The 24,560-nt window shown below is 34.7% G+C and overlaps 1 protein-coding gene and 1 non-coding gene across 5 annotated transcripts; one reads left to right on the forward strand and one right to left on the reverse strand.

Annotated features, from left to right (window-relative positions):
* Positions 1 to 280: 280 nt before the first annotated feature.
* LOC127504054 (golgin subfamily A member 4-like) lies at positions 281 to 23,711 on the forward strand. 4 transcript variants are annotated; one of them, XM_051878379.1, is made up of 13 exons: positions 281 to 542; positions 4,712 to 4,767; positions 4,837 to 4,940; positions 5,014 to 5,088; positions 7,005 to 7,148; positions 7,280 to 7,357; positions 8,469 to 8,620; positions 8,709 to 8,763; positions 8,855 to 8,929; positions 9,023 to 9,134; positions 10,233 to 14,249; positions 16,059 to 16,320; positions 22,055 to 23,711. In XM_051878379.1, the coding sequence occupies exons 1-12, from the start codon at positions 448 to 450 to the stop codon at positions 16,307 to 16,309; spliced, it is 5,214 nt and encodes a 1,737-aa protein (XP_051734339.1). In that variant the 5' UTR covers positions 281 to 447; the 3' UTR covers positions 16,310 to 16,320; positions 22,055 to 23,711. The 4 variants fall into 4 exon arrangements, with proteins under 4 accessions (XP_051734339.1, XP_051734340.1, XP_051734342.1 ...); XM_051878380.1 differs by having other exon boundaries at positions 9,026 to 9,134; XM_051878382.1 differs by lacking the exon at positions 5,014 to 5,088.
* On the reverse strand, positions 1,172 to 1,243 carry trnam-cau (transfer RNA methionine (anticodon CAU)). The gene has a single exon. It is a non-coding gene; the product is annotated as a tRNA-Met (tRNA).
* Positions 23,712 to 24,560: the final 849 nt, after the last annotated feature.

A 24,560-nucleotide genomic window follows, 5' to 3' on the forward strand; every position in this document is an offset into this window, starting at 1 on the left:
CTCAAAATAATATGATACATTTTCATTCGTTAACCAATGTTTGTAATCATAAACACGTGATATAATACAGACTCGCATAGATTATTGATTAAATTATAGTCAAAAGGCTTATATAGACATTAGATTAAAACATGTTAGTCTGTTATTGTTCATGAAGCCTTAAATTCAGTATTGTCCTATTAAATTAAATTGAATGGGTGGGATTTGTTAGTCGTTAACCTTTGAAACAATGCAAACCGCTATTCCGAGCAGGAGTGGCTTATGTTTTTTTCTAAGCTTCCTAAGAGTTTGCATACAATTGACAAATGCTGGCTATTTTAATCTTTCAGGAGGACATATAGCTGATGCCATAACGAGATCTGCTGTATGAGTACAGGTTATTGTAGTCGCATTTGTTTTGCATTTAAAGATTGGAAATAATACTTTCTAAACTACATTAACATCATCATGAAATCAATGAGGGAAGTAAATCTGGAAACATACAGTTTGTCTCTACTTACGGCAAAAGAAGATATCCTGAATCCACGATCATCAACAAACTGGTATGACGATTTTTGCTTATTTGCTTATTTTTGAAATCCATACATGTGGTATGTGAAGTTGACTGAAATGTAATACTTTTATATATATATATATATATATATATATATATATATATATATATATATATATTTTATTTTTTTTTTTTCCCAGTAAATGTTTCTGACCATATTTAGTAACATAACGTTTAATGAAATACTAGCTAATGCATTACTGTTTTAGTATTTCTGGGTGTTTTTAATTATTTTGTATTTTCCTTTTTTCATTTAAATTTTAGTTAAAGTTTTAGTAATTTTGCTGTTTGTTTTTGTCGTATTTATTAGTTAGTGTTTATATGTAGGCTATATGTAGTTTTAGTTATTTTAGTACATCAAGTTAAACTAAATAAAAATGAGGAATGTTGCTTTGACAACTATGTAAAATAATATAAAGTTTTTTTTATATTTTATTTTATTTCAAGTAGCGAAAATATGGTTTTAGTTTTAACTATAATAACCCTGATAACCCTGACATGCATTTTAAACTAACAACAATAATTATAATGAATATATCATTCATTATAATCAATCATTATAATATGACATAATCAGCATAATTTACTAAATTGTAAAAGCCAAAAAAAAAAAACTCTTAGCAGAGGATGGTTTCGATCCATCGACCTCTGGGTTATGGGCCCAGCACGCTTCCGCTGCGCCACTCTGCTAGGCGGTGTTTCAAAGCCACCCTCTCGACTCCTAAACAAAAGACAATTTTCCGTTGCTCTTATTCGGCCGCTTGAATGCATTAATTATTCATAAACGCCGAGAACAACATAAAACAATGCTTATGCTGAAATTCCTTGGAAAGAAAATAAATAATGTGCAAATATTCAATTACACAGATGGCCCTGCTAATGTGTATGTATGCGTGTAATGTGTTCGTCAGTGAAGGTAGAACGACCCCGTTTAAATGAGTAAGTCAAAAACTCTGCATCTCATATTTAAAAGAATTAGGGCACATTCCACAAAAAAAGAATACTTTAGTGTGTTTTTAATCCAAATTTAAGTATGTAACTATCCAGTATAAAGTAGAATTGTGCTGTGTTGTCTTGATCTGAGGGAATTATATTTCAGAATGTCTGTCTTATCTTAATGACCAAACAACCCCCTCCCAGACAAATTTCCTCTGTAAATACCCCTGCTTATCTTAATTAGTATGTTTATCTGCAAAAGCATGACAAACTCTCCTACAATCTGAGATGATGAAGCAAGGATGTGTGTGTGGGTCAAGCATCTGTTGAACACCGACATGAGTGTGTGAGAGATTGTTTTTGACCATGCTGGGGGCTAAAATGCAGACATATTCACGGAGCAGAGCAGTTCCTGTTGTTCTGGCTACTGTTGTCACAGGAAACGTTTTAAAAGGGACAATGTCCCCACTGGAAGAACTTTTCAAAAGAAAGAATGTTGGTTGTTTGAGAGCTAAAAAAAAAAAGTCTGTATAATTTATTCAGTCAGTGTGTTACTGATAAAGAAACCGTTTGGATTTCTTTCCTGACATTCATACAGCCAGATTTGATTTGATGTTAAACTCTATGCTGTTTTTAAACCACTAAATTATTAAGACCATGTCCTAATTTGATCATACATAGTTCAGATCTGTATTACATTATGTAGATCTATCTACATATCAGATATTCTAATTTAACTTTAATAATGGCTTAAAGCACATATAAACAGAGATAGAAAGTCCAGATGGCTTATCAAGGTGCTAGTCTAAACACAGAAAAGCATCCTTCCTGTCTCTTTCATTTCCTCCCTTTTTGATTGAATACACGTTTATGTTTACAGTAAAGCATAATGTATTGTTCACATCCACAGTAAATTTAAGGCAAGACACTATGGATAAATACACTACAAAATGCTGGGTTAAAAACAACCAAAGTTGGGTTGAAAATGGACAAACCCAGTGATTGGGTTGTATTAACCCAGCAGTTATGTTAAATGTTCGCCCAACGTGCTGGGCAGTTTTATTTAACCCAACTATTGTTTCAAAATGACTATATGGCTGGCTTAAAATGAACACAGAATAGGATGGAAATTAAAAATTAGACACATAATTACTACTAGAGGCAACAATAATAATCAAAATTTGAACACTTATTAATGAGCAAGTTAATAAATGTTAATTGTTTAATTATTGTTCATTAAACTTTATAAATTATTAGCAAATGTTAATTTCCAACATAGTTTGGGTTGATTTTAAGCCAGCAATACAGTAATTTTTAAACAATAGTTGAGTTAAATAAAGCTACCCAGCAGGTTGGGTGAACATTTAACCCATTCGCTGGGTTAAAACAACCCAATTCCTGGGTTTGTCCATTTTCAACCCAACTTGGGTTGTTTTTAACCCAGCATTTTTTAGAGTGTAGGGTAAAAACTAATAACTATTAACTAATAGATATCACAACTTTCCCCAGATGATTAAAGTATATTAAAGGGTTATTTCACCCAAATGAAAATTCTGTCATTAATTACTCACCCTCATGTTGTTTCACACCCGTAAGACCTTCGTTCATCTTTGGAACACAAATTAAGATATTTTTGATAAAATCCGATGGCTCAGTGAGGCCTGCATTGCCAGCAAGACAATTAACACTTTCAATGCCCAGAAAGCTACTAAAAACATAGTTCATGTGACTACAGTGGTTCAACCTTAATGTTATGAAGTGACGAGAATGCTTTTTGTGCGCCAAAAAAAAAAAAAAAAACGACTTTATTCAACAATATCTAGTGATGGCCGATTTCAAAACACTGCTTCATGAAGCTTCGAAGCTTTGTGAACCTTTTGTTTTGAATCAGTGGTTCGGAGCGTGTATCAAATTGCCACAGTCATGTGATTTCAGTAAATGAGGCTTCGTTACATCACAAGTGTTTCGAAATTTCAATGGTTCACCACTGGGGGGCGTGACTTTGGCAGTTTGATACGTGCTCCGGACCTCGTATTATAAGCTTTCTGAACTCTTATGTTGAAATATGGAAATGAGGCATTGTCAAATCTAAAACAGAAACCTGAACATTGGATAAAGCCATTTTTGAAATTATTTCATTTTGTTGACATATTAAAGTTTTTTTTTTACCGAGGGGATTTTTGGTATCTCTTTTTATCTCTCCATGAATCAGAAAATTCTGTCAGTAGCCAAAAAGAATAATTCTCCATGTTGATATATCCCTCTATAAAACCTTAAAAATACAGATAACTATAAAACTGTACATTTTAATGTATGTTCTGGACGTGCTACTAAAGAAAAAAAACTATTTTGAGATATGTATTGTGTTTGAAATCTACAGAAGCACTTAAATGTGTATTTTCCACTAGTTATGGAAGCAACTCTCAAAATTGACCAGTGCCTGAAAAAACACTGTTTTTGCCTGTAGTTTCTTGCCTTAATGAGAAAACTTACACATCACATGCATTACTACATAAGAGCAACACAGCATAACAGCACCCAAGCAGCTTAAACGTGTCTTATGTAAGTTAGATATAACATGCATGGCAGAGTCTATATGCAGCTCAAGACATTTGCATAAGCTGTTTTCTTTAATATAGCTCAAACTATTCACCTAGAAGTTGAAAAATGTTTGGATTAACAGTCTATGTGATTATCCTTAGGCTTTCGAGAATGGCTGTGACATACTTAGCCTAGTGATTTCCAAGAAAGACAAAAAATAATGGCTTCAGTGTCTAAATTTATCATTTTAAATGGAGCAATCATTTCTAAATGGAGTGCTCAGGTTTATATGTTCTGACATTGTTGCCATGAGAATGTGGGAAAATGCCCTTTAGTTTTTGGGTGTGAGCAGATTGGAGAAGACCCTAGGGATCCAAAAAGGGTCCTGGGCATCATTCAAAGGAAATGGTGCCATTGTGCCTGAAAAATATATACTGTCAATATTGAAATACTGATGGTTTATTACACACTAAAAGAGTGATATCTATCAATAAATCATGCATACATACATCCAAAACTCAAACATCAGTACAGAGCATTCATATGACTGTTACTAAAATGTCAGAGAACTTGCCTGAATTTAAAATACATTTGTCTTTGTTTCTAAATTGAGTTATCCATCCTAATGAAATAGCACAAACCTTTAATATTTCCTGTGGTTGCTTTATTCTCTGTGTACAGGGCTTTATTTGCCTATGATGGAATAATGAACAGGCTCAAACTGGCTGATTCTGGAGGTAAGAGCACAGAAAGCTTTATGTTTTTTGTGTGTTTTGGGGCTTGCTTTCATGCCATTTCTTTTATAGTAGGTGGACTGAAAGAATTGTCGACTAAACTCCACCCTAGACTGCCACTTTACGGGATGTGCAGAGTGGGCCCAGCTCAACCCTACATCGTTATGATATTATGGGTTAGTTCATCCTCCACAAAGTTCACTGTTTAATGTAAAAACTCCCCCTTAACCAGTGTTTGTGGGCTCTCAGGTAGGGAATGAAGTGGACGAGTACCGCAGAGCTGAGTGTGCAAGTCATATACCAGCGATCAGGGCCTTCTTTAAGGTAAAAGAAGATAGGACGGCTTTAATTGTATTCAATTTAGAATAGACTCAGAAAAAAATGTGCAAACATTGTACTTTAAGGGGTACAAAAGCTTGTCACTGGGGCCTTAAAGTGATATTTGCCCAAAATTCTGTCATCATTTACTCACCCTCAAGTTGTTCCAAACCTGTATGAGTTTCTTTCTTCTGCTGAACACAAAGGAAGATATTTTGAATATGGGTAACCAAACAGTTGATGGACCTCAAAAAAAAAAAAAAAAAAAATACTACAGAAGTCAATGGGGTCCATCAACTGTTTGGTTACCGACGTTCTTCAAAATATCTTCTTTTGTGTTCAGCAGAAGAAAGAAATTCATACAGGTTTGGAACAACTTGAGGGTGAGTAAATGATGACAGAATTTTAATTTTTGGGTGAACTATCCCTTTAAAGGGACATCTTCGTACTTTATTTACCCATAAAAGTTAATAGTAGTACTTTACTACTACTCTAAGGTCTGCTCCTTTTAGGGGTAGATAAGTTACAATGTTATCCTTTTAAGGGTACTGCCTCAGTGAAAAGCTGTTGAAGGTAGAATTTTTGCACTTTTTTCCCTTTCTTCATTCGTATATTATAGAGGTAATTCGATTTAGGCAACATAATAGTAGTTCTTGTTTTGTGAACATGTGAGTATGCAGAGATTAGATTTTTTTTAATTAAATTTTTCTCTTTTAGAAATCTTGTTAGACTGCATGTTTTGTCAGCATGGATTATAAGGGTTAGTTCACCCAAAAATGAAAATTCAGTCAATAATTACTCACCCTCATGTCGTTCCACACGTGGTTCCAAGATGATGATACACAGGGCAACTTTTTGAGCAATGTTGCCGAAAGATGTTGCTTGGGCACTTTCCCATTGAGAATGGGCAACAAATTTCTATCTGGATATCTAGGGAGAAATTTGTTGCCCATTCATAATGGGAAAGTTCCCACAACAACATCGCTTTGCAAAATTGCCCGGCAACATTGCTCAAAAAGTTGCCCTGTGTATCATCACCTTAAGACCTTCGTTCATCTTCAGAACACAAATTAACATATTTTTGATGAAATCCGATGGCTCAGTGAGGCCTCCATTGCCAGCAAAACAATTAACACTTTCAAAGCCCAAAACGCTACTAAAGACATATTTAAAACAGTTCATGTGACTACAGTGGTTCAACCTTAATGTTATGAAGCGACGAGAATACTTTTTGTGCGCCAAAAAAACTTTATGACAATATCTAGTAATGGGTGATTTTAAAACACTGCTTCATGAAGCTTTACGAATCTTTTGTTTCAAATCAGTGGTTCGGAGCATGTATCAAACGATCTCAAACTGCCAAAGTCAAGTGATTTCAGTAAACAAGGCTTTGTTACATCATAAGTGTTTCGAAATTTCAATCATTCACCACTGGGGGGCGTGACTTTGGCAGTTTGATACGTGCTCTGAACCACTGATTCGAATCAAAAGATTCATAAAGCTTCGAAGCTTCATGAAGCAGTGTTTTGAAATCACCCATCACTAGATATTGTCATAAAGTCGTTACTTTGTTTTTTTGGTGCAAAAAAAGTATCCTCGTCGCTTCATAACATTAAGGTTGAACCACTGTACTCACATGAACTGTTTTAAATATGTTTTTAGTAGCTTTCTGGGCATCTGAAAGTGTTAATTAACTTGCTGTAAATGCAGGCCTCACTTGGCCATCAGATTTTATTAAAAATATCTTAATTTGTGTTTTGAAGATGAATGAAGGTCTTGTGGGTTTGGAACGACATGAGGGTGAGTAATTAATGACAGAATTTTCATTTTTGGGTGAACTAACCCTTTAAAAAGATGATAAAAAGATAAAGACAAAAAAACATCTTTTCTCTATGGATATCTTTATCTTTCTGATGCTTTAGGAAGTTCACATCTTTCTTCCTGCCCGCACTTTGGATGAAATCACAGAAGAGAGGATCTGTGCACTGGCCCATAATGCTGCAGTGGTCACGAAGGGGCCGAGAGTGAGACCCAGCCGCCGGATGGAAGACAGACAGGCGATTGTGGTATGACACAATGGCAATTTCGTACCACAAGGGAGAGGGCTTTACGAATCCTGAATGATGAAGTTGCAATTAAACTCTATTAAAATCGGGAAAACGGTAAACAAATTAAACTGACTCCTCACCATTTCCAGGGCACTAATTACAAGCGAACAATCGCAGCCGCAGAGATCCAGAGAATCCAGAGAGATTCTTTCTGGGCACAAGCAGAGGTATGGAGTGAGTGAGTTTTTACATTTCTTTTTCATTGTTGTGTATTATTCTTTACACGCTTGATATTATCATTTATGAATGTTATAGTGTGTGTGTGTTTATATATACACACATAAACAAGAATTAACCAATACTCAAAAAATGCTGACATTACCAATACACCTCAAAAATAAATATTTTTAAAGGGTTTGTTCACCCAAAAATGAAAATTCTGTCATTAATTACTCTGTCTCATGTCATTCCAAACCCATAAGACTTTCGTTCATCTTGGGAACACACAAATAAAGATCTTTTTGATGAAATCTGAGCTTTCTGTCCCTTTGTGGACAGCTACGCAACTACCATTTTCAAGCCCCAGAAAGGTAGTAAAGACATCATTAAAGTAATCCATGTGACCCAAGTGGTTAAAACTCAATTGTATACAGTGACACGAGTGCTTTGTTTGCCTAAAAAACATAATTTACCACTTTATTTACAAAATATTAATCTACAACGAGTGTTTACGAGAGCACCACGACGCATGTGTGCTGTGTTGACGCGAGAGCAGATGTTGTTGAGTGAATGTGCATTGTAGATTAATATTTTGTAAATAAAGTGGTAAATTATGGCCTGGTTTCACAGACAGGGTTTAGATTAAGCCAGGATTAAGCCTTAGTTAAATTAGGACAGTTAAGTAGCTTTTATAAGCATGCCTTAGAAAAAAACATTACCGGTGTGCATCTTGAGACAAAACAATGGCACTGATATATTTTAAGATATGCTTTCAGCTCAAACATGCATTTTAGTTTGGGACTAGGTTTAAGCCTTGTCTGTGAAAACGGAGGGAAAGTGTTTTTTGCTCAAAAGGGACAGAAACCTCTCCAATTTAATTAAAAAGATTTGTGTTCTGAAGATGAACGCATGTCTTGCGGGTTTGGAACGACATGAGGGTGAGTAATTAATGACAATTTTCATTTTTGGATGAACTATCCCTTTAATAAAATTAAAGATAACTAACTTGTGTAAGCAAGTCCAAGGCTTACCCAATTTTTTCTCCAAAAGGTAAAAATCAAATGTCGCACGCAATACAATAACAGACAGAGATCAGGTTCTTACTATATTTTTTTACAGAGAGAAGAGGAGGAAAGGAAAAAGGAAGAACAGCGGAGGGCAGCAGAGGACAGGAGACAGAGAGAGAGAGAGCGAATGCTCCAGGAAAAGAGAGATGCGGTGGAGAGAGAGAGGAGGTTGAATGAAAAGGAACAGAAAATAAAGGAGCAGAGGTCCGTCAAATATTTTCACACATACATGAACAAAATTCCCAAGTGCCAAAGGTAATCCTTTTTTTTTATTTTTTTATTTTTTTTATAGGAGAATACAGGCCCAAATGGAGGCTGAGGCCCGCAAACAAGAGAAATTAAAATGGGTATGAAGACTGTGTTTTTGTTTGTGTGTTTACATGCATATGTTCAATGTTAATCTATATATATATATATATATATATTATATCACAACAGCATCAGGAAAGGCAGCGTGAAGAAGATGAAATGAGAGCTAGATATTTCCCCTCTGAATCAGAGGAAAAATCTGCAGTGAGTTCTGTCAATCAAACTTAAACCTGCACTAAACCCTCCCTTTTAATTTGTGGCCTGTGAATTTCATGGTGTAATACAATTTATGACCAGCAGGAGGCAGCAGCTCTAGTGTCTCAGCGTGTTGTAAACCCCAGAGAGTTTTTCAGACAACTGTCCTCCACAAGTGTCCAGACAGATTCCAATCCCAGCTCAACAAATCCAGGTAAAGTGTAATACAAAGAGAACCGGCATGTGTTTCAATTTACTTGAATGGCAAGAACGGTTTCGCTACTGCATAACCTGCTCACAAAAAATATATATATATTATGTATTACATTTGAGAACTTATTTTAAAATCTTTTTGTAAAAAATTTTGTATTTTTATGCAATCACAAGCAGATTTGATGTAAATATCAGATGTTTTAAAATAGTTATTGTATTAGCTATTATGAAATGACAAGGAACAATACATTTATTGAATTTATTATCTAATGTTTCTACATACAGTATTTCTACACTACCGTTCAAAAGTTTGCAGTCCATTTCTTTTTTAAATTGGCAAATTAATACGTTTTTTCATTTATGATGCATTAAATTGGTCAAAAGTAAGTAAAGAATTGTACATTATTCCAAAAGATTAATATATCAAATAAATAAAGTTCTTTTAAACTTTCTATACAATAAAGAATCCTAAAATACTGTATCAGGGTTTCCACAAAAAGCTGCACAATTGTTTTCAACATTGATAATATAAGAAATGTTTCTTGAGCACAAATCAGCATGTTAGAATGATTTCTGAAGGATCATGTGACACTGAGTAATGATGCTGAAAATTCAGCTTTGCATCACAGGAATAAATACATTTTAAAATATATAAAAATAGAAAACAGTTATTTTAAATTGTAAGTACAATTTCACAATATTACAGTTTTTAAATAAATAAATAAATGCAGCCTTGGTGAACATCTTCTTTCAAAAATAAAACAATCAAAAACTTATATTAAATTTATATCATGATTAATGCATTGACTAACAAACTAAAACTTAATGTAAAATGTTACCAGTTAGGTAATTTATAGTGATTTCATAGTAATCAATTAACACATCTGACTTGTAAATAAAATGTTTTCATATCAGATGTGGCTGTGTTCAGAAATTTGGCATGACAAAATTAGAAACAGGGTGCTCGGTAACTGAATGCGCCACTTGACATGTTGACAGATTTGTTGATTATAATGACAGTGTTCATGTTTTGTTTTTTAACTGTAATTTTCATATTTTAGTGCCATTTGTTTTGAAATCTCTTTCTCTTTTTTTGCAGTCAGGAGCCCCTATAGACAACTGCATCGCAGTCAGACGGACAGTATCTTCAGGTTTAATGAATCACCTTCTTCTACACCTGCATCCCCGTACAGATCATCAGTGGTATCTCCTTACATTCAGTCGACTACCACTTCGCAGAGCCCACCTCTTTTCACTAACACTGCAGCTTCCTCATTGCAGAATGGTGCAACGTTATCTATCAAAAGCCAGATCCACCCAACTTCACCTAAGATAATGGAGTCATGTGCCGTAACTGCCGCTGACCCTGCGCCACGGCTCCAAACTCAATCATCACCTTCAACTATTGCAACTGAATCTGAAACAGAAAGTCCTATTGGTGAAATACTAGATAGTCTGGTCTTTTATCCACCTCCACCAACTGCTGAGCAGCTCAAAACAGATCAATCAGAGATGGTGGATGAGTTTCCTCCACCTCCATCTGGTTTTGAGAATTCACCGGAATTGGCTGTGAACCAGCCTGAGACACTTGTCGACCCCTTAGACACCCTTATGTCATCTCTTCCTCCATCATGTCTTGTGGTACCTGAGCCCCCCTTCAGACCGCTTCCTGCACTGCCTGTTGCCCCACGAATGCTGAAAGACCTGGAATTGAAAGGAGATTTTACTGCTCGGGCATCGGTTATATCTACGGTTGAGGAGGAAGATGTGGAGGAAGAGAATGAGGAAAGGGAGATTAAAGATGAGGGGAAAGATGTGCCAGGGAGTGATGGAGAGAAAAGGGGTCAGGAAGAAGGTAAGGGAGGTCGAGAAGAGGAGGAGGAACATGATGGGCTGATTATGGAAAAACATGAAACTGAAAAAGAATTTAATGGTAAAATGATGGAAAAATGTGAGAGTGGGAAAGAACAAGATGGTAAAATGTTGGAAGAACATGAGAGTGGAAAAGAACAAGATGAGAAATTGTTGGAAGAACATGAGAATGGAAAAGAACAAGATGGTAAAATGTTGGAATGTGAGAGTGGAAAAGAACAAGATGGTAAAATGTTGGAAGAACCTGAAAGTGGAAAAGAACAAGATGGTAAAATGTTGGAATGTCAGAGTGGAAAAGAACAAGATGAGAAAATGTTGGAAGAACATGAGAATGGAAAAGAACAAGATGGTAAAATGTTGGAATGTGAGAGTGGAAAAGAACAAGATGGTAAAATGTTGGAAGAACCTGAAAGTGGAAAAGAACAAGATGGTAAAATGTTGGAATGTCAGAGTGGAAAAGAACAAGATGAGAAAATGTTGGAAGAAAGTGAGAGTGGAAAAGAACAAGATGGGAAAATGTTGGAAGAACATGGGAGTGGAAAAGAACAAGATGGGAAAATGTTGGAAGAATGTGACAGCGGAAAAGAAAAAGATAGGAAATTGTTGGAAGAACATGAGAGTGGAAAAGAAAAAGATGGGAAAATGTTGGAATGTGAGAGTGGAAAAGAACAAGATGAGAAAATGTTAGAAGAAAGTCAGAGTAGAAAAGAACAAGAGGGAAAAATGTTGGAAGAACCTGACAGTGGAAAAGAAAAATATGGTAAAATGTTGGAATGTCAGAGTGGAAAAGAACAAGATGAGAAAATGTTGGACGAAAGTGAGAGTGAAAAAGAACAAGATGGGAAAATATTGGAAGAACATGAGAGTGGAAAAGAACAAGATGGTAAAATGTTGGAAGAACGTGAGAGTGGAAAAAAACAAAAGGGGAAAATGTTGGAAGAACGTGAGAGTGGAAACGAACAAGATGGGAAAATGTTGGAAGAATGTAATTGTGGAAAAGAACTAGATGAGAAAATGCTGGAAGAACGTGAGAGTGGAAAAGAAGATAATGGGAAAATGTTGGAAGAATGTGACAGTGGAAAAGAAAAAGATGGGAAAATGTTGGAAGAACATGAGAGTGGAAAACAACAAGATGGTAAAATGTTGGAAGAATGTGACAGTGGAAAAGAAAAAGATGGGAAAATGTTGGAAGAACATGAGATTGGAAAAGAACAAGATGAGAAAATGTTGGAATGTGAGAGTGGAAAAGAACAAGATGAGAAAATGTTGGAAGAATGTCAGACTGGAAAAGAACAAGATGGGAAAATGTTGGAAGAACATGAGTGTGGAAAAGGACAAAGTGAGAAAATGCTGGAAGAACGTGACAGTGGAAAAGAACAAGAAGGGAAAATGTTAGAAGAATGTGAGTGTGGAAAAGAACAAGATGGGAAAATTAGTGAGGAAGAAGAGAATGAAAAAATACAACATACAAAAATTATGTTAGAATATTATGCATTAGAAAATGAGCACGATAGGGAAATTACAGAAAAACATGAGGAAGATGGGAAAAGTTTGAAAGAATGCGAGAATGAAAAAATGATGGAAGGACATGAGCAAGATGGAAAAATTGTGGATGTATTTGACAATGATAATGAACAAGATAGGGAAAAAATTGAAGTATTTGAGACTGAAAAAATGATGGAAGAATGTGGGCAAGAAAATGAGCAAGATAGTAAAAGTACAGAAATATGTGAGGAAGAACATGAGAGTGAACAGAAACAAGGTGGGGAAAATAGAAAAATAATGGAAGAACATGGAAGCAAAGAAAAACAAGATAGGAAAATTGTTGATGCATTTGACAGTGACAAAGAACAATATGGGACAAGCATGGAAGTATCTGAGACTGAAAAAATACATTATGTGAAAAGTATGGAAAAATGTGGGCAAGAAAATGCGCAAGATGGAAAAATTGTAGAAAAAAGTGAAAAAGAACATGACAATGAAAAAGAACAAGATGGGAAAATTGTAGTAAAACATGAAGATGGGAAAAGTCCGGAAGAACACAATAGTGAAAAAATGCAGGATTGGAAAATGATAGAGGACTGTGAGAGTGAAAAAATACAAGATGGAGACATCATAGATGAACAAGAAAGTGGCAAAGAAGAAGATGGGGGAATTCTGGAAAATGAGCAAAATGGAAAAATTGTAGAAAAATGTGAGGAAGAACATGAGAGTGAAAAAGAGCAAGATATGAAAATTATACAAACAAATGACTGTGAAGAACAAGATGGTAGAAGGTCAGAAGAACGGGACTGGAAAATTATGGAAGAGCTTGAGAGTGAAAAAATACAAAATGCAAAAATGAAGTTAGAATATATGGGAGAAAAAGAGCAAGATTGTAAAATTGGGGAAAGGCATGAAGATGAAAAAAGTCTGGAAGAACACAAGAGTGAAAAAGAACAGGATTGGAAAATGACAGAAGACTATGAGAGTGAAAAAATTCAATATGGGAACATCATGGAAGAACATGAAAGTGAAAAAGGACAAGATGGGATGACGGAAAACCGACAGATCCAAGACAATGAAGGAATGTCATGTGTGGATGTAGACAGAACAGTGAATGTGACTGTGCTCAGGAAGGACGAATCATATCCAGAGATTATAAAGAGGGATGAGGCTACAGAAGAAGGCGTTGAACAGGTGAAGAGTGATAAAGTAAATGAGAAGGAAGAGATGAACACACCTTTAATCCAGACCGAAGAATCCAGTGCTGATACACTTTTCTCCCAGCATTCACCACTCGTCCCAGAATCCCATGCCACAGAGCCATCTCAATACAATGACATATCTACTCCTGAAAGTATTTCAACCACTCAAGATAAAAATGAGCCACAGACAAGCTCCTCACACCAAATAAACTTACCAACTATTCAGGTTGAGTCAGATCTTTCCAACCTGAGCAATCAAAGAGATTCAGAAGACATGAAAGAGAAGACATCGGAATCTGTTGACTCTCACTCTTCCTCCAAAAACAGCCCAGACGCTGAACAGGGTCTTAATAAAGAAACACATGTTACAGTGAAGGATGAACAGACTGATGCAGAAATGCTTAAAGAGGTTAACATTTTGGACGGCAGCAATGATTTGGTTGAAGGGATCAATGCTGAGTGCAAGACATCACCTATATCTGAGAATCAAGCCAGGATTGGACAGCCAGATGAGAAGGAGGGGCTTGTACCTGTCAGTAATTTCCTCCAAGACCCAGGTAATGATAATGGTGGACTGGATAGATAGTTCTTAAACCACCATCTTAAAGGGTTAGTTCACCCCAAAATGAAAATTCTGTCATTAATTACTCACCCTCATGTCGTTCCACACCCATAAGACCTTCGTTCATCTTCGGAACGCAAATTAAGATATTTTTGATAAAATCCGATGGCTCAGTGAGGCCTCTATTGACAGCAAGATAATTAACACTTTCAGATGCCCAGAAAGCTACTAAAGACATATTTAAAACAGATCATGTGACTACAGTGGTTCAACCTTAATGTTATGAAGTGTCGAGAATACTTTTTGTGCGGAAAAAAAAAAACAAAATAGCGACTTTATTCAACAATATCTAGTGATGGGCGATTTCAAAACACTGTTACATAAAGCTTCGAAGTTTTACGAATCTTTTGTTTCGAATTAGTGGTTCGGAGCGCCATAGTCACGTGATTTCAGTAAACGAGGCTTCGTTACATCATAAGTGTTTCGAAATTTCAATGGTTCACCACTGGGGGGCGTGACTTTGGCAGTTTGATACACGCTCCAAACCACTGATTCGAAACAAAAGATTCATAAAGCTTCGAAGCTTCATGAAGCAGTGTTTTGAAATTGCCCATCACTAGATATTGTTGAATAAAGTTGCTATTTTGTTTTTTTGCCGCACAAAAAGTATTCTCGTCACTTCATAACATTAAGGTTGAACCACTGTAGTCACATGAACTGTTTTAAATATGTGTGTTAATTGTCTTGCTGTCAATGGAAGCCTCACTGAGCCATCGGATTTTATCAAAAATATCTTAATTTGTGTTCTGAAGAGTAACGAAGGTCTTACAGGTGTGGAACGACATAAGGGTGAGTAATAAATGACAGAAATTTCATTTTTGGGTGAACTAACCCTTAAAAATCAAGTAACTTACATTTCAGTCAAAAAAAAAAATAGGTCCAAAACAAGTCAAAAGTCAAGCTATGTATATCACCAAACTATGCACAGGCCAAACACAAAACAATTCAATGTAAAAAAAAAAAAAAAAAAAATTATTATTGATGTTTTAAGAAATGTACATTACTGTTGAAAAGTCGGGGCTCAGTAGGACTTTTTTAATACTTTTATTTAAGGACAGTTGATCAAAAGTGACAGTAAAGACATTTACAACATCATGTGAGATTTGTTTTCATAGTCCTGAAAACAATGTTTTCACAAAAAATATTAAGGAACTGTTTAACATTGATGATAATAAAAATGTTCTTAAGCACCAAAACAGTATATTAGAATGATTTCTGAAGGATCATGTGACACTGAAGATTGAAATTTGGTTTTGACAGCCAATATTGATATAAATGATCAAAAAACTGATAAAACTTAGACTTTGCTTTTTACTTTAGTGCATTAAGCTCAAAATGTTCTGAGTCAAAGTGTTTTTTTTAACTAGGATGCCTAAAATTTTTCTCCCAAATATGAGAAATATGTTTTGTGGCTGTTTTTTTTTTTTTTTTTTTTTGGTTAACACATTATGGTCCACTTCATAGACTCTCCACTAACTATAAGTAACTTTGCAACTACATGTCAACTAACTTTCATTAGAGTATCAGCAGACTGTCTATTTTGATGCTCCCGCAATGGGCTATAAGTAACTTTACAACTACATGCCAATTTATTCTACTAACCCAAACCCTAACCTATAACAGTCTACTAATACTCTGATTAGAGTTCGTTGACATGCAGTTGCAGAGTTACTTCAAGTTAGTAGAATGCGTCTAAAGTGGACCATCAAAATAAAGTGTAACCTTTTTTTTTGTAACTTTCCAGATACTGCAGTAAACCTAAAGCATTGTATTACTCATCAGCTGGATCCGACCAATGACTTAAGTGATGTTGAAGAGGGAGAGGAGGCTATATCACTCATATTTAGAGACAGAGATGTGGAGCAAAACTTAAAATGTGATTCAGATCCTTATCAAGAGAATGAAGACATAAAACACCAGTTTCCACAGAAATGCAAAACCATCACAAAAACACCCAGTGACACGAGAAATGATAAGACAGCCGATGAAAAATGAGGAGATAATTGGTAGGTGTGAATTGTTATCTCAGAACAGATCATTCCATTATAGAATGCGATGTTTCTGGTTTTGATTGGCATTAATTATTAAAGCTCAAGGAGTGGAAGGATAATTCAGGGTTAATTGCAGATTTGTCGTCGTAATTTTACCTCAGGTAGGTTGCTTTTTTCTAAGTCTCACATGGTGAAATCGTAGAATGCGATATAACAGCTATACATAATAACCCCAATTTAGAGATTTAGAGAAAACCTCATCATGATAATTATATTAGTAAATCTCAAAAGTGCTCTTGCTAGAAGGAAATATTACACTATAATTTTCTGCCAAAGTCAACTTAGTATAAACTCCTCAACCTTTAATTAATCTCTTATCAAAAGAACAGAAAAAGTAAATTTTCACAGTGACCCGTGCGCAGCAAAGGATTCTGGGATAGATGAGTCAGACAGATAAGAGACAGGTTATCAGGTACACTGAGTGCAAATGCTTTAACTGTGACATCAGTGTCCTTACCTCTCTTCACATCTACATTCTCCAGACAAAAATATTAGATACTGCGTACAAAAACATATCAGTTATACATCATTCTTGGAAGTTTTTTTCTAACATGTTTTAGTTGGACGTTCGTCTAACATTTTTTAAATGTTAGACAAACTACTGCTTGTTTCAGAATGTTCCGAAAACATTGAAAAGTAACATTCCCATAATGTTTGCAAAATGAATGATTCCTTACTGTTGTTCACATAACCATCAGAAATATTTTTTCATAACTTAATATGAACGTTCTCAGCTGGGTACATATTACATCAAACTTATTTTAGAGTTTAGTGTGCTTTTATGTGTGTTAGCTTTATAATGCTATTCTAAATGGTGACAAATGCACTTTTAGCAATTTAAAATTGATGTTAACAGTTTACAATAAGGTCTTATTAGTTATAACATTAGTTAATGCATTAACTAACATAAACCTTTGTTAATATTAGTTAATAAAAATGTTCATGTTAGTTCACATTGCATTAACTAATGTTAACAGATACAACTTTTGATCTTATAAATGCATTTGTAAATGTTGAGATTAACATTAGCTTATATTAATAAATGCTCTAAAAGCATTGCTCATTGTTAGTTCATGTTAACCAATGTAGTTAACTACTATTAACAAATGAAACCTTATTGTAAAGTGTTACTGAATTTACAATCTTTCTCTAACAGGAAAATTTCCTGAAAATGTTAATGACTCTTCCTGCAACTACACAGATTTATTTATTTGTTTGTTTGTTTTTCTGTCTGTCCAATCAAATGCTCACTGGAATAAGAATGTCATAAATAACCGGATTAATGTAATCCAACGTCCTTAACTTTTTATAGTTATATAAATAACACTAAATGACAACAGCAGAAAAATAATGTTTTTGCACTAACGTTTTGAGAGCATTATTAAAGACACTTAGAACAAACAAATGGCGTAATGGCGCCTATAAAAATAGATGCAGAATTATTTTTTATAGTCTTAATAAAATTCTTTTTCTAAACTTGGGCTATTGTTGTTTACTTTTAATATTTGTTCATTTAAAATATTTTCGTTAAAAGAATATATCTGAAACATTCGGACTGCCAACCAATCAGTTTTCCCGCGGAATTGGGCTACTTTTACGCTGTTGCTGCGGGTTGTTTATAATATCCGCGGGTTGAAGCGACCCCAAATAACATCATATTTAGCCCCTGGGATGTGAATTTTACCAGGGAACCCCGCCAAAAACGTGGATTTTACCCCCCAGAACCGTGGGACTCCCCCTGAAATGCGATTTGGCTAGTTTTGAGAAGCAATTGGGCGGGTTTTGTTGTGAAAACCTGGCAACCCTGCAACCAATCCGCAAACAGCCGTTGACTGTGTCCTTGGGAGACGTTTGCCATGCATTCTAAACAATAGAGAATCTTTGACTAAACCTTGCTGCCCAACAGTTAACAAAACATTCATTTAAGACATAACATATCATGTTTTCATGAATACTTTAAAATAGGCCTATATTTGAAATAGGCCTACTAGGTGTATATCGGGATCACACGCTTCGGATCTGTCAGTCAGCGTGAGTTTTGTTTACATCAGCATGAGTTTGACAAGCATATTTCACTGTTTCAGACTCATGCCATCGAGAATTCGCTATGAATATTTGCAAAGTTGGAATGCTGCGCTTTAAAACGATAACGTTATGTCACCAAACTTGTGCTGAGGGGAAGCGAGCAGAGAAAAACGGCATTTTTCAAGGAAAGGTATCCTCTCAGAATACATACAAATTAAAGATAGGTTTATATGTTTAATTGCTATTTGGAGCACTGGGATCGCTAGACGAGGGCTTAATGAACTCATTTTTCTAGAAACCTCAAATTCGACCAAAATGTTGAAGACGAAGCGTTGAGGCCACAGCCTTGTGGTGTGACCGAAATACAAGAAGTGTAGCCTACTGACGAGCCTGCGAAACTGGGATGAATGACTTGGATGGGCAATATGGCCAAAATCTTATATCACGAGTTAAGTCATATAATATCACCCTAACTGTGCTGTGTGACATGGATAGGCTACTCTTTATTCCGGACATGGCCGTAGAACATCGTCTGGTCTGTATTTGTAAAATGTCCTGGGCTGGCAAACATGAACATTTATAAATAATTATTTATTTTTGTTTTTTTGGCTTTTCTATGTATATTTATTTATATATTTATTTATTTATTTTTGCTTTTTTACATTTCTTTGTATATTTATTTATGTATTTATTTATTTTTAATGTTGTCAGGTATGGGATTCCATAGACCAAGGCCGTAACCATGTCTTGAACATTGGGGGTGGGACCAAAGTTGTTTAGTTGGTATTTTAATTTAAAGAAATTAAATAAAGGATTAAAAGGGATATAAGGGAATAAAAAAAGAAATAAGAACAGTAAAAGGTCTAGGTCAAAATATAGTTGTGAAGAAGTCCATTTAAACTCACTGCAAATAGTATTTTATTTAAAAAAAAATATGCACACATTCACTCTTGTTTGTATGTCTAATATGTCACAAATGTAAAACAAAAAACAAAAAAACAATTCAGTTATGAATGACATTTAAATAATAGCATATTTTCAATTAAAAATGGAAAAATTCCAAAAGTTGAGTAGTTTGCATCATTCTATGTTACCGTGGGTCGTTAAACAATTAGGCAATTTCCAATTATGGGGGGTTGGGGGGAATGGGGGACTTGTCCCAGGTCGTCCCTTACCTTTATAAAATAATATACAATGGGCCCCATTGATCCAAACAGGTGTATCTGGATGTCTTTGTTTTTCTCTGTGCATACATAAATTGCTTACCAAAATGCCAATCATAACTATTAAGGTTATTCAAGCCATGTTTACCTACATTGCAAGCAGTCTCAGACTAGAGAAAGACGTTACCATTGTGGCATGTGGAGTTGGCCACACCTCTTGCTGCTATGTTTGATGAGACCTGGACGAGATCCATGTTTGCATTCAAATCATTGGTGCTTTCAAAATTAATCTGAAAATGAGAACATTCCCATCCTTAAGGACAAATGCTGCCAGAAAAGAATGTCTAGTGCAAACAAACAATAACACTGTAGAAACTATAGATTTATCAAGGAAATGAAATGAAATGAAATGACTAGTATCAGTTAGCAGTGAATGAAAAGTTATATTGTTGTAGCAACGTGAAATTGTTGTTAAATCTACAGTGCAAACCAGGATTATTATTAAACAAAACTAAAAAACATAAAAAAACATTTTCGTTACCTGACATAAACATTTACTGAAAAAAAAAAAAAAAAAATTATATATATATATATATATATATATATATATATATATATATATGTGTGTGTATATATATATATATATATATATATAGTTTCTGCCATAAATCAAACATTTATGGTAACTAATAATTACTTGTCTTCCAACTTCAGCTCTAAACTTGAATTGTAACATTCTTCCTAAAATGCCAGTAACAGGAAAGTCATTGTCAAATGTATAAATGAAATGGCCTTACATATCAATGAGTCCTTTGTGTTAATTCAAGGACATTTACCGGCAATTCCTAAAATTTAACTTGCCATACAGTATGTAAACATTTTTTTCTTTTAACCATAGCTGAGGTAGTATTTTTAAAACAGACAGTCCACTTCACAATCTGGATGAGCCACCTGCAAATATGACATATGTACAGTACATTAGTCACACGTCAATTGAATTAATATTAATGTGCCAAGTTGTTTGGCAACCATACATAGGCAAACAAACTGCTTAGATTAAGAAATATTTATTGTAATTATTATTATTCATATATTAATGCTGTCTAATGCTCTATTAAGACATTACATACAACATGCTATGTTCACTGTAATTCAGAAGTTTTTTCATTATCATCTAAAAGATATTTCAGCAAAGATGCATTCAACTGAACAAAAGTGACAGTAAAGACATTTATATTGTTACAAAAAATAGTTATAATAATGTTTTGTTTTCCTGCAGAGATTCCAAAAAGAAAAAAATATATCACAGTTTCAACAAAAATATTTAGCAGACAAAAATTGATAATGATTAGAAATGTTTATTTAGCAGCAAATCAGCATATTAGAATGATTTCTGAAGGATCATGTGACACTGAAGACTGGAGTAATCACAGGAATACATTACATTTGAAAATATATTAAAATAGAAAACAGTCATTTTAAATTGTAATATTTTTACTGTTTTACAGCCTTGGTAAACATAAGAGACTTGGAAAAACACTAAAAAACAGCCAATATAGATGTAAATGGTCAATGTTTTAAAAAGAAAGACAACTAAAGTTTTAAAGACAAAACAAAGACATTCCTTTTTACTTTAGTGCATTAAACTCAAAAAATGTGTTACTAAATCAAATAGATTTTTCACTAGGATGCAGTTCTCTCCCAAATATGAGAAATATGAGGATGTTTTGTGACGGATACCATTTTAGACAGGCTCATCATCTCTTATATAATGATGCTACACGTGACACAATAACGCAAATTAAAATAATGACTCATCAGCTCGATCCGACCAATGAGATGAGTGATGTTGAAGATGTTGAAAATTCAGCTTTGCATCACAAGAATAAATTACATTTCAAAATATATTACAAAATGAAACAATTATTTTAAATTGTAAATATATTTCACAATATTGCTTTTTTTTTTTTTTTTTACTGTAATTTTGATTAAAAAAAATGCAGCCTTGGTGAACATAAGAGACTTTAAAAAAACATTCAAATATCTTAACTTTTCAACTGTAGTGTATATTCATAAAAATGAGCCCAAAAAGTCGTTACTTACAGTATAAAGACTCAGCGACAAAGACTTACATAAAATACTATGAAACAATTATGTGCTAAATACACCATATGAAAAAAGCATATGTGTGTTCCTGGAACAATGAGCCCTCTGACATATGGGAAATTTTCTTAACAAACAAGTTTATAAGCTTTTTCTGTTGATTCTATTAATTCCATAATGCACACTGACATATAGATGTATTGTATTTCCACTTTTTCATCATCAGTCTTTTACTTGAGATGTTTGTTTCTTATTCTTTAACTTGTGTTGTAATTTAATCCATTGTGGGTGAAAAAAACAACATTTATCCATTGCATATTTTTCTTTTGGTTCAACGTCCACTGAGTAATTTATCATTTTTGCAACTGATCATGGTTCTCTCCTTCTCATTCATGCAGGAGATACCATGGGAACTGTGTACCAATCATAGAGGAGAGAACCGATAGATGACCAACAGATGTTTCTCTCAGCCAATCACTGGAGGCCTTTCAGTGATTTACTCACAATTATTCTCATATGTGCACAATACTGCAATATATTGTATGTAAGTAGCACGTGTTCAGAACTGTGTCCACAAATGCACTTGATATACAATGGGGTCCAAAAGTCTGAGACTAGTTTTAAAAATGAAAATTCTCTTATCATTTACTCACCCTCATGCCTTCCCCAATGTATATGACTTTATTTCTTCAGATACCGTAAACACAAACGAAAAACCGTTCACAAGAGGGACGCTGTGACGCGTGACATAAGTGTGTTCTGAAGCTCGCACAAAAGGACCGCCACTACTCACATGAGTTTCACAACGCACTTATGTCACGTCATAATGTCCCTCTTGTGAACGCTTGTATAACAGTAGACCAGAAGCAATGATTTATAGTTTAAAAAGTAAAAAATCTTAGTATTTTTCTTACACACACCTATCATTTCACTTCAAAAGTCATTGTTTCATCCACGTGAGGGTGAGTAAATGAGACAATTTTCATTTTCATAGACGGTTAGGTTAGGGTTAGGTGTTAGTGTTTGTGTTAGTAGAATAAATTAACATGTAGTTGCAAAGTTGCTTATAGTCAGTAGAATGTCTGTTGGTGGAGTATCAAAATAAAGTGTTAGCAGATATTAAGCAGACAGTCTACTGATACTCTAATGAGAGGTAGTTGACATGTAGTTTCAAAGTTAGTAGAATGTCTAAAGTGGACTATCGAAATAAAGTGTTACCTAAAGAAGACATATTTCTAAAATTACGCTAGAAAATGTGATCATCAGGTTTTGTTCATGTCAGCTTTAGTGCTGCTGTCATGCAAAAGTGCAAAAGTTGGGTTCCATAAGTAAAAACTCCATTCATTTTCTCCATAGGGAAATTGATTTTTAATGATAACTTATAAACCTTTAAAAAAGTTTTACTGTGAGCTACGAGGTTGTTGATTGATAGTAGTTGATTCCGTTGAAGCCGTCAGACCGCAATATTTCATCGTATTTTTAAAATAATCATTTAACAGCGGAATTCGCAGTGAAAAACTACATTATCCATGATACTGTACAGAAAATTCCACAAAAAGCTAAATGCGCCAAAAGCGCACCTTAGCTCCGCCTACTCCCATGAAGCACTGCGAATTACATAATCAAGTCGATCTCCCTACGCTTTCAAAATACTTAAATATTTGTCTATATGTGATTCTTGTAGCTGGTTGGCTTGGTTCGTGGCTTATAATGCTTTAATGAAGACTTTTTTTTTAAATCCCTATAGGAAAAATGAAATACTTGGAACCTATGCTGCTGAAAAAGTGTGAGGGCGCTGTTGAACTCTATTGAAGCAAAAGGACATAACAAATAGCCTACTAATAGCTTGCTTACTAGCTTGCTAATATAATTTTTTACTGAAAAAGTGCACTACATTAGAAAAGAAAAGAAGTGGACTTTCGGACCCCACTGAAGGTTGTGTACAGTTACAGAGCATATATTTGTATTTATTATACATTTTTTCTCTTGAATGTTGTTACTGCATAATGGTTTTTGAATTTTACTCACTTTCCAATAAAGATTTCTCTGCAACCACCAGGCAAATATTTCTCAGAACAAGGGGTCTAAATATGGTGTTTCAGGCAATAGAGGGTATGCACGTGATGTCAACGTCGGCCGTTGTGACCGCGGTTACGCCCACTGAGTGGCAAAAAGACTGAGTGGCTGAATTGGTTTTCAGCGCAAATGCTACACAAAACACATCCAAAATGGGAAAGAGCTTTGCGATTGACTGTACAAATAGATTTGACAAGAAATCTAAGGTATATTTTTACAGACTGCTGAAAGCTACTGAAAAAAAGAAGCAAATGGATCACTGCAAATCACAGAAACAGCTGGGCTCCAGGCAGAGAAACGTGGATTTGCGGTTATCATTATGTGTCAAAATGGTGGATTTTGGGGTAAAATCATACCCTACATATTGTATTGTTATATATTGTATTGACAACTCATCAATTAAATATTTACCATCTTATATTCAGCATAATTGGGTGTTTTTAAACAACTCTCTCAGAGCTCCATCCAAGGATAACACTACCTATTATGAGATCAATCAATCCTACCACCACAAGAAATCATTAAAAACAACTTACCTGTGATGGATGATGACCTCTCAGTCCCTTGTTTCTTGGAAATATCCCGGACGAGCCCCCAGCTGTTATTGTATATATTGATTGTAATTATATATATCAACACAGGCAGATTTGCTTTATGTATTTCCCCGGCGTCGAAATCAGGCACATATAAATGTCAGGAAACACGATTTCTGGCTGCATGTCAATATCCATGGATTAGGTTTCTTTGACATGTTATAAGGAACACTTTTGAGCCCAACCTTTAGTGTAATCGCTTGTTTTACTCACAGTTTCCCCTATTAAATCCAGT

This window comes from Ctenopharyngodon idella, chromosome 21 (genome assembly GCF_019924925.1).
Source record: "Ctenopharyngodon idella isolate HZGC_01 chromosome 21, HZGC01, whole genome shotgun sequence".
Lineage (NCBI taxonomy): Eukaryota > Metazoa > Chordata > Actinopteri > Cypriniformes > Xenocyprididae > Ctenopharyngodon > Ctenopharyngodon idella.